This window comes from Mytilus trossulus, chromosome 7 (genome assembly GCF_036588685.1).
Source record: "Mytilus trossulus isolate FHL-02 chromosome 7, PNRI_Mtr1.1.1.hap1, whole genome shotgun sequence".
NCBI lineage: Eukaryota > Metazoa > Mollusca > Bivalvia > Mytilida > Mytilidae > Mytilus > Mytilus trossulus.
The window spans coordinates 79695492-79710627 of NC_086379.1; the positions used below are offsets into that span (position 1 = coordinate 79695492).

General features: G+C 30.8%; 2 protein-coding genes across 6 annotated transcripts in view; one reads left to right on the plus strand and one right to left on the minus strand.

The window, feature by feature from the left end:
* Positions 1 to 682: 682 nt before the first annotated feature.
* On the minus strand, positions 683 to 13913 carry LOC134725932 (ribosome biogenesis regulatory protein homolog). The gene is made up of 10 exons (XM_063590230.1): positions 13701 to 13913; positions 7141 to 7213; positions 6753 to 6791; positions 6125 to 6163; positions 5135 to 5236; positions 4899 to 4977; positions 4521 to 4628; positions 2770 to 2924; positions 1909 to 2045; positions 683 to 1287 (listed from the first exon to the last, which is right to left on the minus strand). The coding sequence occupies exons 1-10, from the start codon at positions 13850 to 13852 to the stop codon at positions 1173 to 1175; spliced, it is 999 nt and encodes a 332-aa protein (XP_063446300.1). The 5' UTR covers positions 13853 to 13913; the 3' UTR covers positions 683 to 1172.
* LOC134725931 (rho GTPase-activating protein 44-like) overlaps positions 8770 to 15136 on the plus strand; it is a 57266-nt gene continuing 50899 nt past the window's right edge. For 4 of the 5 annotated variants that reach the window (XM_063590227.1, XM_063590225.1, XM_063590228.1 and 1 more), the window contains exon 1: positions 13956 to 14134. In XM_063590227.1, coding sequence (XP_063446297.1) covers positions 14064 to 14134 — 71 coding nt within the window. In that variant the 5' untranslated portion in view covers positions 13956 to 14063. Of the gene's footprint in view, positions 8923 to 13955; positions 14135 to 15136 lie in introns of those variants that run through there. The other variant, XM_063590226.1, reaches the window with a different exon arrangement.

Consider the following 15136-nt stretch of genomic DNA (forward strand, 5'->3'; position numbering starts at 1 on the left):
AAAACCCAGACAGAAATGAACACTCATTGGTCATTCCATACATCAAATATATTTCTTATAGTGTCAATGAATCAGATCTTTTACAACAAGTGTCCATAGAATATGGATGCCCCACTCACACTATCATTGTGTATGTTGAGTGGACCGTAAATTGTGGTCAAAGTCTAATTTGTTTTAAAAGTTTAAGATTATATCATAGGGAACATGTATCAAAAGCTACCTTGACCAAAAACTTTAACCTGCAGCTGGCACTATCATTTGATTATGATCAATGGACCATAAAAAAGGGGTCTGAACTATAATTTGACCAAAAACTTTAACCTGAAGCAAGACAGATGGACAGACAAACAGTTTGAAAAATGGACACAAAACAGGAAAGCATAATATCCTTAGGTGGGGCATAAAACCAAACATTGATCACTGAACCATTAAAATGAAGCCAAGGCCAGGTGAAACCTTACAGTATAATGCAATCATTCTATGCACAAAATAAAGTTGACCTATTTATAAGTATATATAATATCTGAGACACAGACTTTGCTGCTTTTATCAACCCTGGGATCACTACCTCAAACCACTAGGGCAGTAATATCCATAAAGGACCATAACTCTTGAACTATAAGTGAAAATTGTCTATATCAAATTCGACCTTCATTATGTCATCAGTATCAACAAATATAAATTTGAAAACCATTGGTATAAAAGTTTATAGGTTAATGCATGGAAACAAAAGAGAGTGCCATTCAAATAACATGACTACTGAATGGTAAAAGTGTAAGAACACAATATCCAATTTGAACTCATTTTTGGAATTTTAGAATTGTACAAGTGTTTTTATTTTTCGGTTTTAATTTTTTCTAGTTATATACATTTCAATATTGTTATAATTAAATCAGAATAGATTGATATGATTCATTTTATATAATATTCATACAGACGAAGGATATCTGTTATCTGTAATATTTAAAAGATAATTACATTTAATGTTTTCTTTTTTTAATATTAGTGTTGTTTTGTAGTTTTGTAGTCTTTAATTTATATAATTTATCTACTGTGTACATTAATCATTACTTGTAACGATCCTGCACCCTTGTAAGAAAGATTGTTGACTAACATTTAGACCAAATGTATATATATATTGTCTTATGGCTAGAAAGACAAAAAATAATTTATCATCTTTTATTTCTTTTTCCTCTTTTTGGTTGACTATTGTTTTTGTTTCCTTTGCTTCCTTTACCACCTTTACCACCTTTGCCTCCTTTTTTATCTGTTTTCTGTCTTTTTGAACTGCAATAAAACATAAATTTATTATGCAAATAAAATCAAAATTCATACAGGAATACAAAACTTATTTATATATTTTAATCTATGTTTTTCTAAATGAATATTTTGTATTGACATCTTTACAATTTGAGTTTAATTGAAGATATGCAGTCTCCATCTTGGACTATAAAATATATGGGAAAATGTTTCATTTCAATATAAATTAAAAAAATCAGATTTTTGACATTTTAGTTTCCTAATAAAGTAAAAGAAAAATATTCCATTTTTATGTTTATATTAGTCTTAATATTCTCAACAATATTTTATTCATTATTATTTCCAATGTTTTAAAATGTGTTTGCATGAAAAATATAGAATAAAAACTGACATTTTTAAAACACTATACACACAGATTGTTAAATAACTTGAAAGTGTCTATACATATTTGGCCACCAAAGTGTGAGTTTACTATAAGGTTATTCAAGTGCTAAGGAATTTGATTGGTTTTTATCAAGCATCTCTGCTAAGCAAAATTTTGATATTGAATAAATCTTTCTGGTTAGACTTTTACCAAAGACAATTGACAATTTCATTCAACACTGAATATTATGGCAAGATGAATATAAACATATATAATGTGTTTACCCTGTTCTGTTTTCGTCCTTTTCATGTGCATTCACAGCATGAGTTACATCTAATATTGGAGTTTTATTCAGAACACTACTTAATATATCTAACTGCTTTGTATTTTCTTTCTTCACATCTCCATAGTTAGGTTCAAACTGAAAGACAAATTTTATATTCTATTATTATATTGACATTATCTTTTGTAGATATTTGAAGCGATATATTTTGGCACTTACGATTTGTTTTGGACAAAGCATAACCAACTCTGTAGATTCTTTTATTTTCATGGATTCTTAACACGACTCATTTTCATGGATTGAGAAACTACTGCTTTTTAAATGGATGTTTAATTTCATGGTTAAGGAAAATTCTGCATAAAACCCTATACAGAATTTGTACTTTAATAAACTATTAAATTCATGGTTTATCTGTGATTACAAAATCCACCATTATTGATATCCAACAAATTATAATGACTAATTTTTTTTAGCACTTTTTTTATGTCCTTGGGCTTCACTTTCCTAAAAATTGCTACAACAGTCAACTTCATATGTTTTTCAATTTTGTTTTCAATTATTTGTTTTTATAGTGACTTTTGACTTTAATATTGTTCCAAAAAATAAAAAGTTTTCCTCTCTCTTCCATCTTGATCAATTCCAATCAACAAAGGACTAATAAAGCTATCCAGAAATATAATAAGATGGTGCAATGTTTATTTCATACCATTGTATATCTCAAATACAAAATACAAAATGTTACTTTTGATCGTGACTTATATCAGTATATTCTAACATTTTTACTAAATAAGCATTGTGATGCCAATATGTACTCATTTCTACAATGTCAACAGTAAAATCTATATTACAATAATTTACTTGCCTTTCTCTTCTTTCCAGTAAATTTTGAAGGTTTTTCTTTGGGTAATGTTTCTGTAAACTTTCCTATAGAGGCTGTAGATTTCTTTGCTATAGCCAATGCTTTACCAAGATGATCTTTAGAAGGAGCAATAGTTGGTGTTAATCCAACCCCAGGAACTGAAATTTAAATAAATTGTTGACATAGAGATTCTTCTCTCCCCTTATGTTATTTTGAAATGATAAAAAAATATTGTTGAAATAAAAATTCCAATCATTTATCATGTTAACTATGCAAAACATTCAAAGTCAATGAACCATGACTGAGGTGCAGGGTCATATAGTATCTGTTAAATGAGAAATGCAAATGCTAAAGCAACTACCTATCAAATACCATTGACTTATCACAAGTGATTTTAACTTTAAACTGATTTTAACACAAACTTTAACATGTCAATAATATCATTGACTTACAATTAGTTGTTCACCTTAAACTTTCCTTATCACAAATTTTGAAACTACAAGTTTCCACAATCCAGAAAAACCCACAAAAATTGGTATAAAGTGCTATAAAACCTATAATATGTCAAACAGAAGATTCCCACCATATTGACTAAATTGAATAATTTAATTTATTCAATATTTTTTGTCATTCACACTTTCATCTTATCTTTAAAAGAGTCAAAATAGCAAAAACACTTTACACTTGTCATTTATGAGCAATTACTATTTAAAAAAGTTGCCTGGTTTTGGTTAAAATAGATAGAAGGTAGATCGTAATTTTCTGAAAATGTTTGACCCTGTCCAAACTTTTATTCTAAGTCTTGGTGACAATGTTGTTTGGAAGGATCATCAAAAGTATTTTAAACAAGATTAACCAAGGATGATTATCTCCAAGTTTATAATTAGCCCTATAGATTCAGAGGGGAAGGTTTATGTGTTAATGAACAATAACAGACTAAGTGCACCAATTACTGAGGAAAGCTGATATGGTTCCTTTAGCCAGGTGACAAAAAAGGGTCTCTTAAATTTTGGTCTTGACTTCCATTTAACGTTATCTTTTATTTCATCAATAAGAGTAAAAAAAATGATGATTTTCTACACCAGACCTCTTTAACATGTATGCACCTTTTCTGGTAATTGAGAGGTGACATTAGGGCCTCATGTAATCACAAAAAAACACAAAATATTACAAATCCTTATATGAATTTATTGATAAAGATGTGAAGATTTATAATAAGCAATATCTGTCGCCATGTTCTTTAGAAGATCTTTGACTTAAATTCTTTTATAAGGTTTCACCTAAACATATCCTTATATCTAATCAAATAATATTAAATCTAAGAGCACACATATATCAGCTGCTTTTTAAGATGTTATTTAAGAAATCTGATCCTTTCCTTTCAGGGATTTAAATTTATTCTTTGGAAATGCAATACCTATGAATCAACATCTAGTAGAAGTAAAATAAAAATAGTTCATAATGATATGTATGCAGTAATGCAACTAAATTATGCCCAACACTGTATGACATTGTGTGATTACATATAGTTAAGGAATGTCAAGTCTTTTATGAACATTATGTCATTCTGCGTTTGACACATTTTATGTAAATTTTAACAGCAATAAATTTTTGGTTCAATTAAGACTTCTTTTACTTTTTCATATTATTCATATTTTAAAAAATACATGTTATAATTGATAGTCGTATATAGAATTCAGTAAACCAGTAAGATACCAATAAAAAGTAAAATAAACCCAAAAAGTATGCATTACCTTTTGTCTTCTGTGCCCTGGCAATATTTCTCAGTCTTTGTAATTCATTCTTAGATGTCCTTTCATTTTTCTTTTTCTTCCTTTTCTCAAACTGATCTTCAAATGGATCTGAAAAAAAATTATAGTTAAACAATTTTGAAAACCTTCAATTTATTGATATTGCGGTTATAAGAAAATTATAACACCTGTTGTCTCTTGGAAAGTCATACATCAGGATAATCTTCCTTACATTTCTAATTTAATACAAAATTAATGCAAAGTTTTTGCTGTCACTCAAAATTTATGGTATGATGAAATGATCATATTGAAATATATGTTACAACAAAAAAAACACTGTTTATTTAGCAGATTTTTGAGATTAGAAAATCTTCAACTTGCCTGCATTTTGAGGAACCTCTATCAACCAATCTTTAGTATCATCATTAGCCCGTTTATATCCCCATCTAGGTTTATATTCCTGTAAAACAAATGTATATTAGATAGATAATCATTTAAGTAAATAACTGTCATGGATTCAGTATAGGTCACATGCTATATTCCTGTAAAACAAATGTAGAGTAAAAACAAAATTTGTATATACTATTAGTCGTTGAAAAAAATTGTAATACACTTACTTTTGACTGTTCATCAAACACCATTCTTCCTTTCTTCTTTTTATTTATACCCTTCATTCTGGCATACTCTTCCCATTTTGTTGCTTTTCTTTTTTTGGGCACCTAAAATATGGAAATAATGATAACAGATTGTTTTTCTGTGATTTTCTAAATTTTATTTAATCTTTTTTCTTCAACAAACCTTACAACATATCTATGCAAACTTCTGTTATTATTTAGGTTAATCAACATTGTAAACTGCATATGTGATTCCAACTCCTGTAAATGGTTAATTAAGTGGGTACCTAACACTACAGGGAGATAACTCGGAGATAACTCTGTAAAATCAGCTTAATGTTTTAATTACGTTGTGTTGTAAAGGGAACAATAAGCTTCTCATTGATCAAAATTGGTGTTTGTCAAACTACTATATAACCAGTGTAATTTTTCTGACCAAACGGTTGGTTCAAAATTTTTTTTTTTTATAATTTTGTTAAAGGGTCAAAGTAAATACTTTGTCAAAATTTTATTAAAATTAAACGAGCAAAATTTGTTTTAGTGAAAGTGTTGGGTACCACCTTAAAGCAATATTGTTCACCCAACAATCTGGAGAAGTAATTCAAAATATGGTCTAGATGGACCAAGAAAGAGGTTTGTGTGCACATACAACTGGTTTAACATGACCATATTTTGTGCCTGTACCAACTCAGGATATTGTTTGATGGTGTTGTCATTTGTATATATTTATCAGGTTTTATGTTCATTAGTAGTGCTTTATCAATGAAATGCAAATGACTTCATTCATACAACCAACCAACCATATTCTCAACAACAACAAAAATCTAATATTGTTAAGACAATCTGCCATTATTTTTATATACCGACTTCATCAGCCACATTAGCAAAATATCTGGATTACCATGCCGATAAAGTTGGTATCAGAAACAAAAACACAATAATTATTTTTAAGTATTACAAAATTTATTCAGGTAAACTAAAAATCATACTTACTGGTTTCTCTCTAGGGATAAGTGTTTTAACATCAGGTAACTGAAAAGAAAAACAATCTTTTCAAAACAAAGAAATTGTTGGGGCTTTCTTTTCAAGCATTGATTACTATGTTTGTGCAAGTTGAAAATCCCTATTTTAAAAAAAAATCTCATCTTAGCATAATTTGTTAATAATATAAAGAAATTATCAACAGTAATGTATCCTTTCATTATTTTGGATAGCTGAGATGGAATTGTCTCCCTTAGTATATATGTTAATCTGTATGCTTATTGAAGTATTGAATGTGTTCAACTACTTCAATTGAATACAAATCAATACTAATGCCCCCTTTTTTTCTAATCAACTTATCTAAAATCTAATTCTGTCCCCCATTTAAATCTTGATTGTTGAGCCAGATTATGATGTGATTATCATTAATGGTATCAATCATACAATTCTTCCTTTCTGAGTAAATTTACAAGAACCAAAACGTGTTATAATGTACTTTTTACTAAAAACAAAAACTTAAATATGTATAAACTGATTATTAATTTTAGATATTGGGGGAGGCAGAGGTTGCTGTCTCATTCATATCCAAGATCTAGTTTAATTCATATTAATTAAATTCTACTAAGCCTAATCTTCTTACCTCTGCAACTACAACTTCGTCTTCTCTGTGAGTTGGCAACTATAAAAATAAAATAAGTAATTATCATATCCATGTTAGTAAATACAACTATCTATACATTATGTTTTTTGTTTTCATGTCATTGAAGTATAGCACAAAATTAACTAGATTTCTTTTTAACTTTTTCATCATGATTTTTGAATTAAAGTAGCTACATGAATAAATCAATTTCTTAAAATATCATTTGCAAGAATTGAAGAATTTAACTGTTTTTGCAACTTCTAGTGCCTGATAATGACTCTTGTAGATAAAGGCATGGCAATTTTACATGTACTTTGAAATTAGTATTTTTTTACAATCAATATCTGTACAGTTTAATTGAAAATCCATGAATGATATTCCAACTAACCTGCCATATTCTGTTGATAAGTAACTGTGTGTTGTCTCTACTCAAATCTTTTAAATAATCTTCTCTGTTCTTTCTACAAAATAAAGTAAATAATAAAATTAAGTGATTAGAGATACAAAAAGGTTTTTTTAAGAAACATTTGAAATACATTTGTAGGGAAAGAGGTAAATAATCAGGAATTTCTTTTTTACAAACATGATACTAATTCATTAAAACAAACAATAGGCATTCATCATCTATAAATTAAATTTTACCTATAACCTGATAACTGTTGTGATAACATTTTAAATACAGTCATCAGTATATTTGTTTATTAATATATTTGTCTATTGTTTTTTTTCCACTTATTTTTACTTTCTATTCTAAGAAAAAAAGAAAAAAAAACATTAACTAGTACATGAATTGCCCATTATTACCCATTTAAGGGATATAGTGCAACCCTCCAGGGTAATAATTTGCCAAAACAGAATTTCAAACTGAGATGGAGCAGATAAAAATATGTGAGGAATGGATAAATTGGTGTGACAACCTTGCATAATAAAAGGAAACCAAATTGTCATATGTAAAACAGACTGTTTAACCATAATCAATGTTATAATTGATAGTAAAGATATATATTATACAAATTAAATGCATATTCTTATAACTAAGGCCACACTTCAAAAAATATTAAGGTTTGCCCAAACCCTTTCCAAAAGTTGAGACAGTGGGTAGGTAGGTACAATTTTAGGTAGGCAATTTCTTTTTTCTTTTTTTTCCACGTAGAGAAATTGAAGTGTCAGATGTTGTTTAGTCTTCATCCCTATCTTATTAAAAAAAAAATTTCACATAAGGAGTTAGAGGACAATAAAAGATTCTGAGTTATTATGGTAGGCAGATATTTTTTGGGTAGGTATACGTAGTGTTAGGGCAAACAAGCAAATTGTTTTATGTGACCTAATATAGGTGGTAAAATGACAGGGACACATATATATCATTTAGAAAGTTTTATTTTTTGTTCCAGTTCAAAAATATACATGTCATACTAAATTTTAGAACTGTTTAAAATGCTAGACAAATTTAAATACCCACCTCAAGAATTGTCAAGGTTGGGTGAATTAGGATTATTATTTTTAACAAAGGAGCAGCTTCTACGCCTCACTCAAAAATAAGAATTTGAAAACATGAATTTGAAAATAAAATATCTCAATAAATGAACTAAGTTTTCAGGGTGTATATCCAGATATCAGGACTGGCACAATAAGCATACTTGTTTATTTAAATAATCAGATCAATTGATGTGTGTCCCAAGAGGTTATTGGAGAGGTGATAAGAATATGATGTTTTATTTATCCATGGTTGGATTATCAGATATCAAATATGTATTATTTAAAACTGTTCATGTATGACATCCCCCAGAATTATATATTCTCTTATATCAGATTATCAAAAATAATATGATATTAAATCAAACTTTAAAGTCTAAATAAAATGTAATATATCATCTTAATGCAAGGTGTAATCTAAGAAGCATGTGTTATTGTGTTCCTGAGGTAATGAGTTTACCAATTTAAATCTCTTATCACCATTAGACGTAGGGTGTTTAAAATTAGTCATTGGTCAATGACATAATACATGTTTTTCAACTTTACCAGTTAAAGTTGACCTAATTTCTTTATTCAAACTATATTTGTGCTTTATTCAAACTATATTTGGGTTTCAATCCATAGTCGCAGTTACAGTATAACTGTAAAATAGTGAAATTATTGTGATATATTGGAATAATTCAATGTTTAAGAGATGGTAAGAAGAAAATTAAATAGGCTTTCATTTGTTCATTTAAATGCTTTTTGTAACTTGCCGGCTAAGCTGTTGATAAACACATTTTATGACGTCAGCAATTTGTTAGCTTCAGGGGTCACTGCACTTCAGAAATTTAATGAAAAAATGACCTCTCCCTGGCAGACAAACAGGGAGAAGTTGAGGCACAAAATGGAGACCACAGGGAGAATTGAGGAATCAAATAAATTCTTTTTTGTAAATTGAATTTTCCACTATCTATACTTTTTTGTTATTTTAATGAGCTTTTAACATTTTAACAATATCTGTATATATACATCATGGCATGATGTCAATACAGCTACAGTACTAGGATAATGATACCCTTACAAGCACTAATAGTCCACCAACAGATGTACTAATGTAGTGACCCAGTGGTAGTAATAACATTATCACACTAATTTAACTGCACCAGATGAGCATTTCAACAATCAATGTATCTTTTGAGGCCAACATAATTAGCTAGGAATAATAGTGTGAGATGTCAAATTGACAGCAAACTAAGTTTGGAAGTTGCTTTCAGGCATTTTTTCAAGAACTTATAATTGGTTTTATGATTTGAATTTATATTCAATTTTTTGCTTTTGTGCAATTCACTATGTTGTAGCGAAATCCCTGCACCCCCCCTCCCAAATTTAAAATAAAAGTAGACAGAAATTTCTGAAATATTGAGAATAAGATACATCTTCACTAGCCAAGAGTTAAGATCCACTCCCCTCCTCTCCACCCTTGGCAGATTGAGCCAACATTTGTAATAACAATTGATTAAAGTCTGAATACATTATTATTGACTAATGGTGGCACTTAAACACTCTTCAGTCCAGTCTGCACCAAAAACTTTTTCAACTGATAGTCCGATGACCAATATTCTGACATTTTTCTTATTGGGCCAAACAAAATTTTGCAAAAACTTACTAGTCCGAATGAAATTTTACTAGTCTGGGGCATCGGACTAGTGGCTAACCGTGCAGACTGAGTCTTCAGTGTCTTCAGTGTGGAGGAGAAAACATGGTCGAGTCTAGAGTCTACAAACTTGGTAAAGCAGGAAATGAAAATATACATTGACATTTCAACATTAGTGCAAGACTACACAGGAATGAAAGAATTATGATCCAATCTCCATGAACTGTTTTATGATGGTGGCCTGCCATCGTTAATATATCATCCACCACCGTCAAAAGATCCCTGTCAACGTTTTATTATCTTTGCCATCGTCAAATGATACCTCGATGGCCATTGTCAAAAGGTGCCAAAATAAACTTAGTTGGGAAAACATTTGAGAGCTCCCCTCATATAATCAATGTTGTAAGTAGTTTTAATTTCAATGGACAATAGACACCTAAACAATGTAACTTTTATATATCTAGGTTCTGCCATGCCTTAAAACTTTCTTAGATGCATCATTTTTGTGCATAAAAAGACATCTATGAGATCAAATGTTTAAATAAATGGTGCAGAGATAGGTTTAATAATATGTTTTCAGAAAATAAAAAGAAAAAAATATGTTTTAAGAAAATAAAAAGAAAAAAATGGTGTCACCGAAGTAAAGATTGGAAACTAGTATATCTTTTTACTAAAATAGTTATCTCCCCTTAAATGGGTCAGTTGAAAAACTTGATTCTAAAACACAAATTTTTGGTATTTGTTTAAATATTTTGGATTTATGTAATGCAATAAATCAGCAAGTTTTCTTCATGTGATTTAACAGTCTAACCAATAAAATTGCAAATCTGTCTACAAAGTTGCAGATTTGGACAGATTGTGTACTATATAGCTACTATAGTACAATCCAAGATGGAGGTACAATATACCATGAATCTCCCTTAGTACTTTGACCGACCGTGCGAGGGATGAAAAGCCAGTCAAGGTCGATAAACACTTCCATAAATATATTATTACTTTGATAAAAGCTGACCGTGCATGGGCTGTATAGCCAGTCAAGGTTGTTATAAACTTCTACTTGTTGTCTTTGATAAATCATATCCATTCATCTCAGTTACGTCACAGTCATTACAGCTGAACAGACGTGCTGAGCCAGTTCTCCTTTACCTGCTATCTTCGATGAGAGTTTACAGTCAGATGATCAACGACTTACTACTTAAGATGACAGAAACCAATCCAAGCCGTACAATAGATGCAGTAGATGTAGTAGTTGGCGTACCCCCGTTAACATGCACTTCAAAACCATTGTACATGTATCATGGGGAGTGTTATGCCGATAAACATTCGAGGGCTGTATCCTAGGTGTTGGGTGATTGACCTTAATTTCACTGCTTCACCACTTTGGTCCTGATAACGCTTCCTGTCATCTTTAGAATTACGTCCACGACTCATCTACCAGTACTTCAACATCAAGTTAGCGGGCTGCCAAGCTGACCAAACTGGCCCTAAAGCAGCCGTTGTGAAGAATAACATCAAAATAGTAAACAAACTAAACCAAAACAGCTCACAAAACCAAAATGGCGACCACCTGTTCCTGACCAATGCCGACAAAAATTAAATGCTCACCAAACGACTTTCTGACACAGAGTCGACTGTGCAAGGGCTGTATAGCCAGTCAAGGTCCTAAAACACTTCCATTTGTTGTCTTTGATAAATACAGTGATTTTGCTAGCGCTCGTCACTTTCGTATTTTACGAAAAGGTTTTCGAAATGACGAAAGTATTTCATATCAATTTCGTCACTTAAATTTGGAAAGCTTAAAAAATATTACACATCAAATTACTTGAATTCTACCTGTCTTTATGTTTCTGACTAGTTTATGACCCTCAGGTAATTATATTACCAAAGGTGTTAAAAGTTGAGATGACAAGTAATCCGTCTATCGCTAATCAGCTGGGTCACTAATTCCTTAATTATCATTAAACCTCATAATTGACCATCATAATAATCTATATAAGTTAAATCAGTCAGTCAACATTTCATTTTGATCATTTATCACATTTCTGTCGTATTTTCGTCATTTAAACAAAATTGATAATCTTCCCGGACAGTTCTCCTTTATTATAATTTCAATATTTCCCTTACGATCATAATTTGCAGTTTGCTTGTCGTAGTTTCGTCATTTGAATGTATTTTCGTCATACTTGATATAAATATTCATCAAAAACTTTCGACAACTTCGATTAAAAAGAATGAACTTTATTCAAAACGTAAATATTTTCACTTGCAAACAGGTGCTTCCTGTTCTATGTATTGCACATGCGTGAAAGTTCGTAGATAAATCCGGTTTTATTCTGAAATTATTATTCAATTTTCACTTCCCGTTTTTTTCATTTCATTTCAAATCGAAAGTTAAGGTGATCTACAGTCTACAGTCATTAGAATCGTCACATTCAGTAAAGATGCAGATCCTTCTATCCAATATTAAAGAAATTGATTTCAAATATTGCTTTAAACGTATTTTCAAGGATATAAATGATTGTAAATTGAAAAAGTCGTTACAAGTTCATTTGTGCAGTGGTTTAAAAAATAGAGGCACCCAACTACCTACATTAGCAATCTTAAAGTCTTCAAAGATCCTAGACTAGTCCTTGAAGGATTTGGACATATATGTATAGCTAGTTTAATAAACATCCTAGACCTCTTGCTATTATAAAAATTAAGGCTGATTTTTAACACGTGCAAGAGTAACTAAAGCCCTCAAAATCCTAGCTGAAACCCTGTAAATATAGATTTATATACACCTGTATACATCAACAAGTCTTTTTATTATTTTTAATTAACATTTTTCTGTAACTAACAACTCACATATTATTATATTTTGTTATAAGGTTACAAAATATCTCAGTTAAGAAACAACCTAGAAAGTTACGAATCAGTTCGTTACAAAACAACCTGCACCTGATTTAGAGATAGGAAGATGTGGTGTGAGTGCCAATGAGACAACTCTCCATCCAAATAACAATTTAAAAAGCAAACCATTATAGGTTAAAGTACGGCCTTCAACACGCTGATATCTTCGGATATATACATCAATAAGTCTATTCATTATTTTGAATCAAAATATTTCCATAACCTACAATTGTGGGGGAGGTTAGGAGGGGTCTTGATCCCAAATTCCCGGGTTTAAAACCACGAAATCCTGAACTTAAAAACACGAAATCCAGAGTTCCCGAAATTCAAAAAAGAATTCCCAGATCCCGAAAAGGTCAATCCCGAAATCCCTAGCTTAAAAACACCCCATCCCGGAGTCCAGATAAAGGTCCTATCCCCCCTCACTCATATAATTTAAATAATGTTATAAGGTTACGAAACGTTTCAGTTACAAAATAACTAGTTACAAAACAACCTGCAACCACTTTCATACTGTTTAATTAAAACTTATTAATTTGAACAAACACGTTTTACCATAGAACATAAACATGATACGAGAACAAGTTAGTCTGTTAGTGTTAATTTTAATAGTCCAAATAATTATGACGTCTGTCAATAGACGTATTTACACTTGTATGCAAATTTGTCCGCCATTACGTAACATCACACAGGTTCCCGTAAACTTTGACATCATAATTTAAAATATTTGACGTCACAATTTAAAAGTGATTGTTGCTTAACGTCAAAAGGTGATTTGAAGTAGATCTAAGGTCATTCGGAGGCAAGATTCAGCTAAATACCAAAAGTGTAAATACGTTTATACGAAGGAAGTCGTCCCAGAAAAAAATAGCCTTGCCAGACGTCTTAATTAATTTTGGACTAGTGTTAATACTGAGTTATTTTTGAAATTATGGAGGTCTTCTTACTTTTGTAATTTAAAATCAATAGGATTTGTGTCACACACAAGGAGATTTCCTTCATCTATAATGACATCAATCTCTTTTTCAACTTCTGTAGTTTTAAACTTTGATTCCTTTTCAGCTGCTTCTCTCAAAACTTTTTCCACGAGGTCTGCCATCTTCTGTTTACATCCAACGATAAATAAGAAGGTAACACTGATTAGTCAATTGAAAAAGTTTAAACCAATCAAAACAGTTTTTACAAAATATTTCTCCCGGAAGTATATTGCAGAATCAATTTCCTACACAACATTGACGGACTGCAATCATGAACCCTACATAAATTAGTTATATTTAATCCCTAAATGCTTAGGCATTAGTACTACCAAAATGTTTAAGCCAGAGAATCTTCGCAAGAATTTTATGAGAGCGAAACAACTCGCTGATCAAAATTTAGGAAGGTGAGTTTAATTAAATAAAATGGCAATTATTTATTTTTATTCTTAACACTGAAATTTATAGCCTAGATGTGACAGAGCAAGTGAAGATCAGCATTTGAAACAGACATTACAACTAAAGATGATGCAAGTTGGTGTTTAAGTTGTCAGTACTAACCCTTCCTACTCTTTTATGTCCTACATGTAGGATCAAATTATACACCTTATCGCTAATCCTGTCTAACCCGGCCACTCGAAATATTGACATCAACAACAATCACTTTTCCATTGTTGCGTCAGATATTTAGTTTTATCACGTCAAAATTTTACATGAACCTGTGTGATATCCAGTAATGGCGGACTAATAGCGGTAAAGGTGTATCGTAACCATTTTTCCTCGTAACTCTTTTTCCTAGAGCCTAGAGACTTCAATAGCGAACTTTCATGTTCCTTGTATTTCTGTCTTTGATTTCAGTGAACATCATTGGTGTGTTAAGGGTTACCCTCACAAAAATCCCATGCACACTGTCAAAAAAATTGTTTGGCAAATTTAATCTTATACATTTTGTAATTGACAATCAGCACTGCTGTCATTAGGGTATAGTGATTTTAAAAGTACCTTTAAAACAACCATTATTTTTTGTGTTACCTTCAAAGAGGGGGGGATATGACCCTTATCGGGACTCCAGGATTGGGTCTTTTTAAACTCAGGATTTTGGGATTGACCCTTTCCTGATCCGGGAATCCTTTTTCGGATTTCGGGATGTCGGGATTCACTTTATTTTAATTTGGGACCTCAGATTTCGTTTTTTAGGCAGTTAAGCTGCCTTATGCAAGCACCCTGGATTTGTGTGCTACCCAATAAATGCTGAAATACGTGCCATTCTTATCATCTAGCTTGCTACTATATTAGTTGTAACTTATTGGACAGTTTTTTTATACTTTTCATTCTGGATTACAAAAAATATGACCAGAAAAACCTTAAATGATCGTCGATTTTCCCAAAAGTTTTGAAGTTGCACATAG

Coding starts and splice junctions, on each gene's coding strand:
- LOC134725932 (XM_063590230.1), bottom strand. CDS start 13,852: ATGGCAGACCTCGTGGAAAAAGTTTTGAGAGAAGCAGCTGAAAAGGAA. Junction 4,629..4,898: donor AGAGGTTCCTCAAAATGCAG/GCAAGTTGAAGA, acceptor ATTTTTTTTCAG/ATCCATTTGAAGATCAGTTT. Junction 1,288..1,908: donor AAGGACGAAAACAGAACAGG/GTAAACACATTA, acceptor GTTTTATTGCAG/TTCAAAAAGACAGAAAACAG.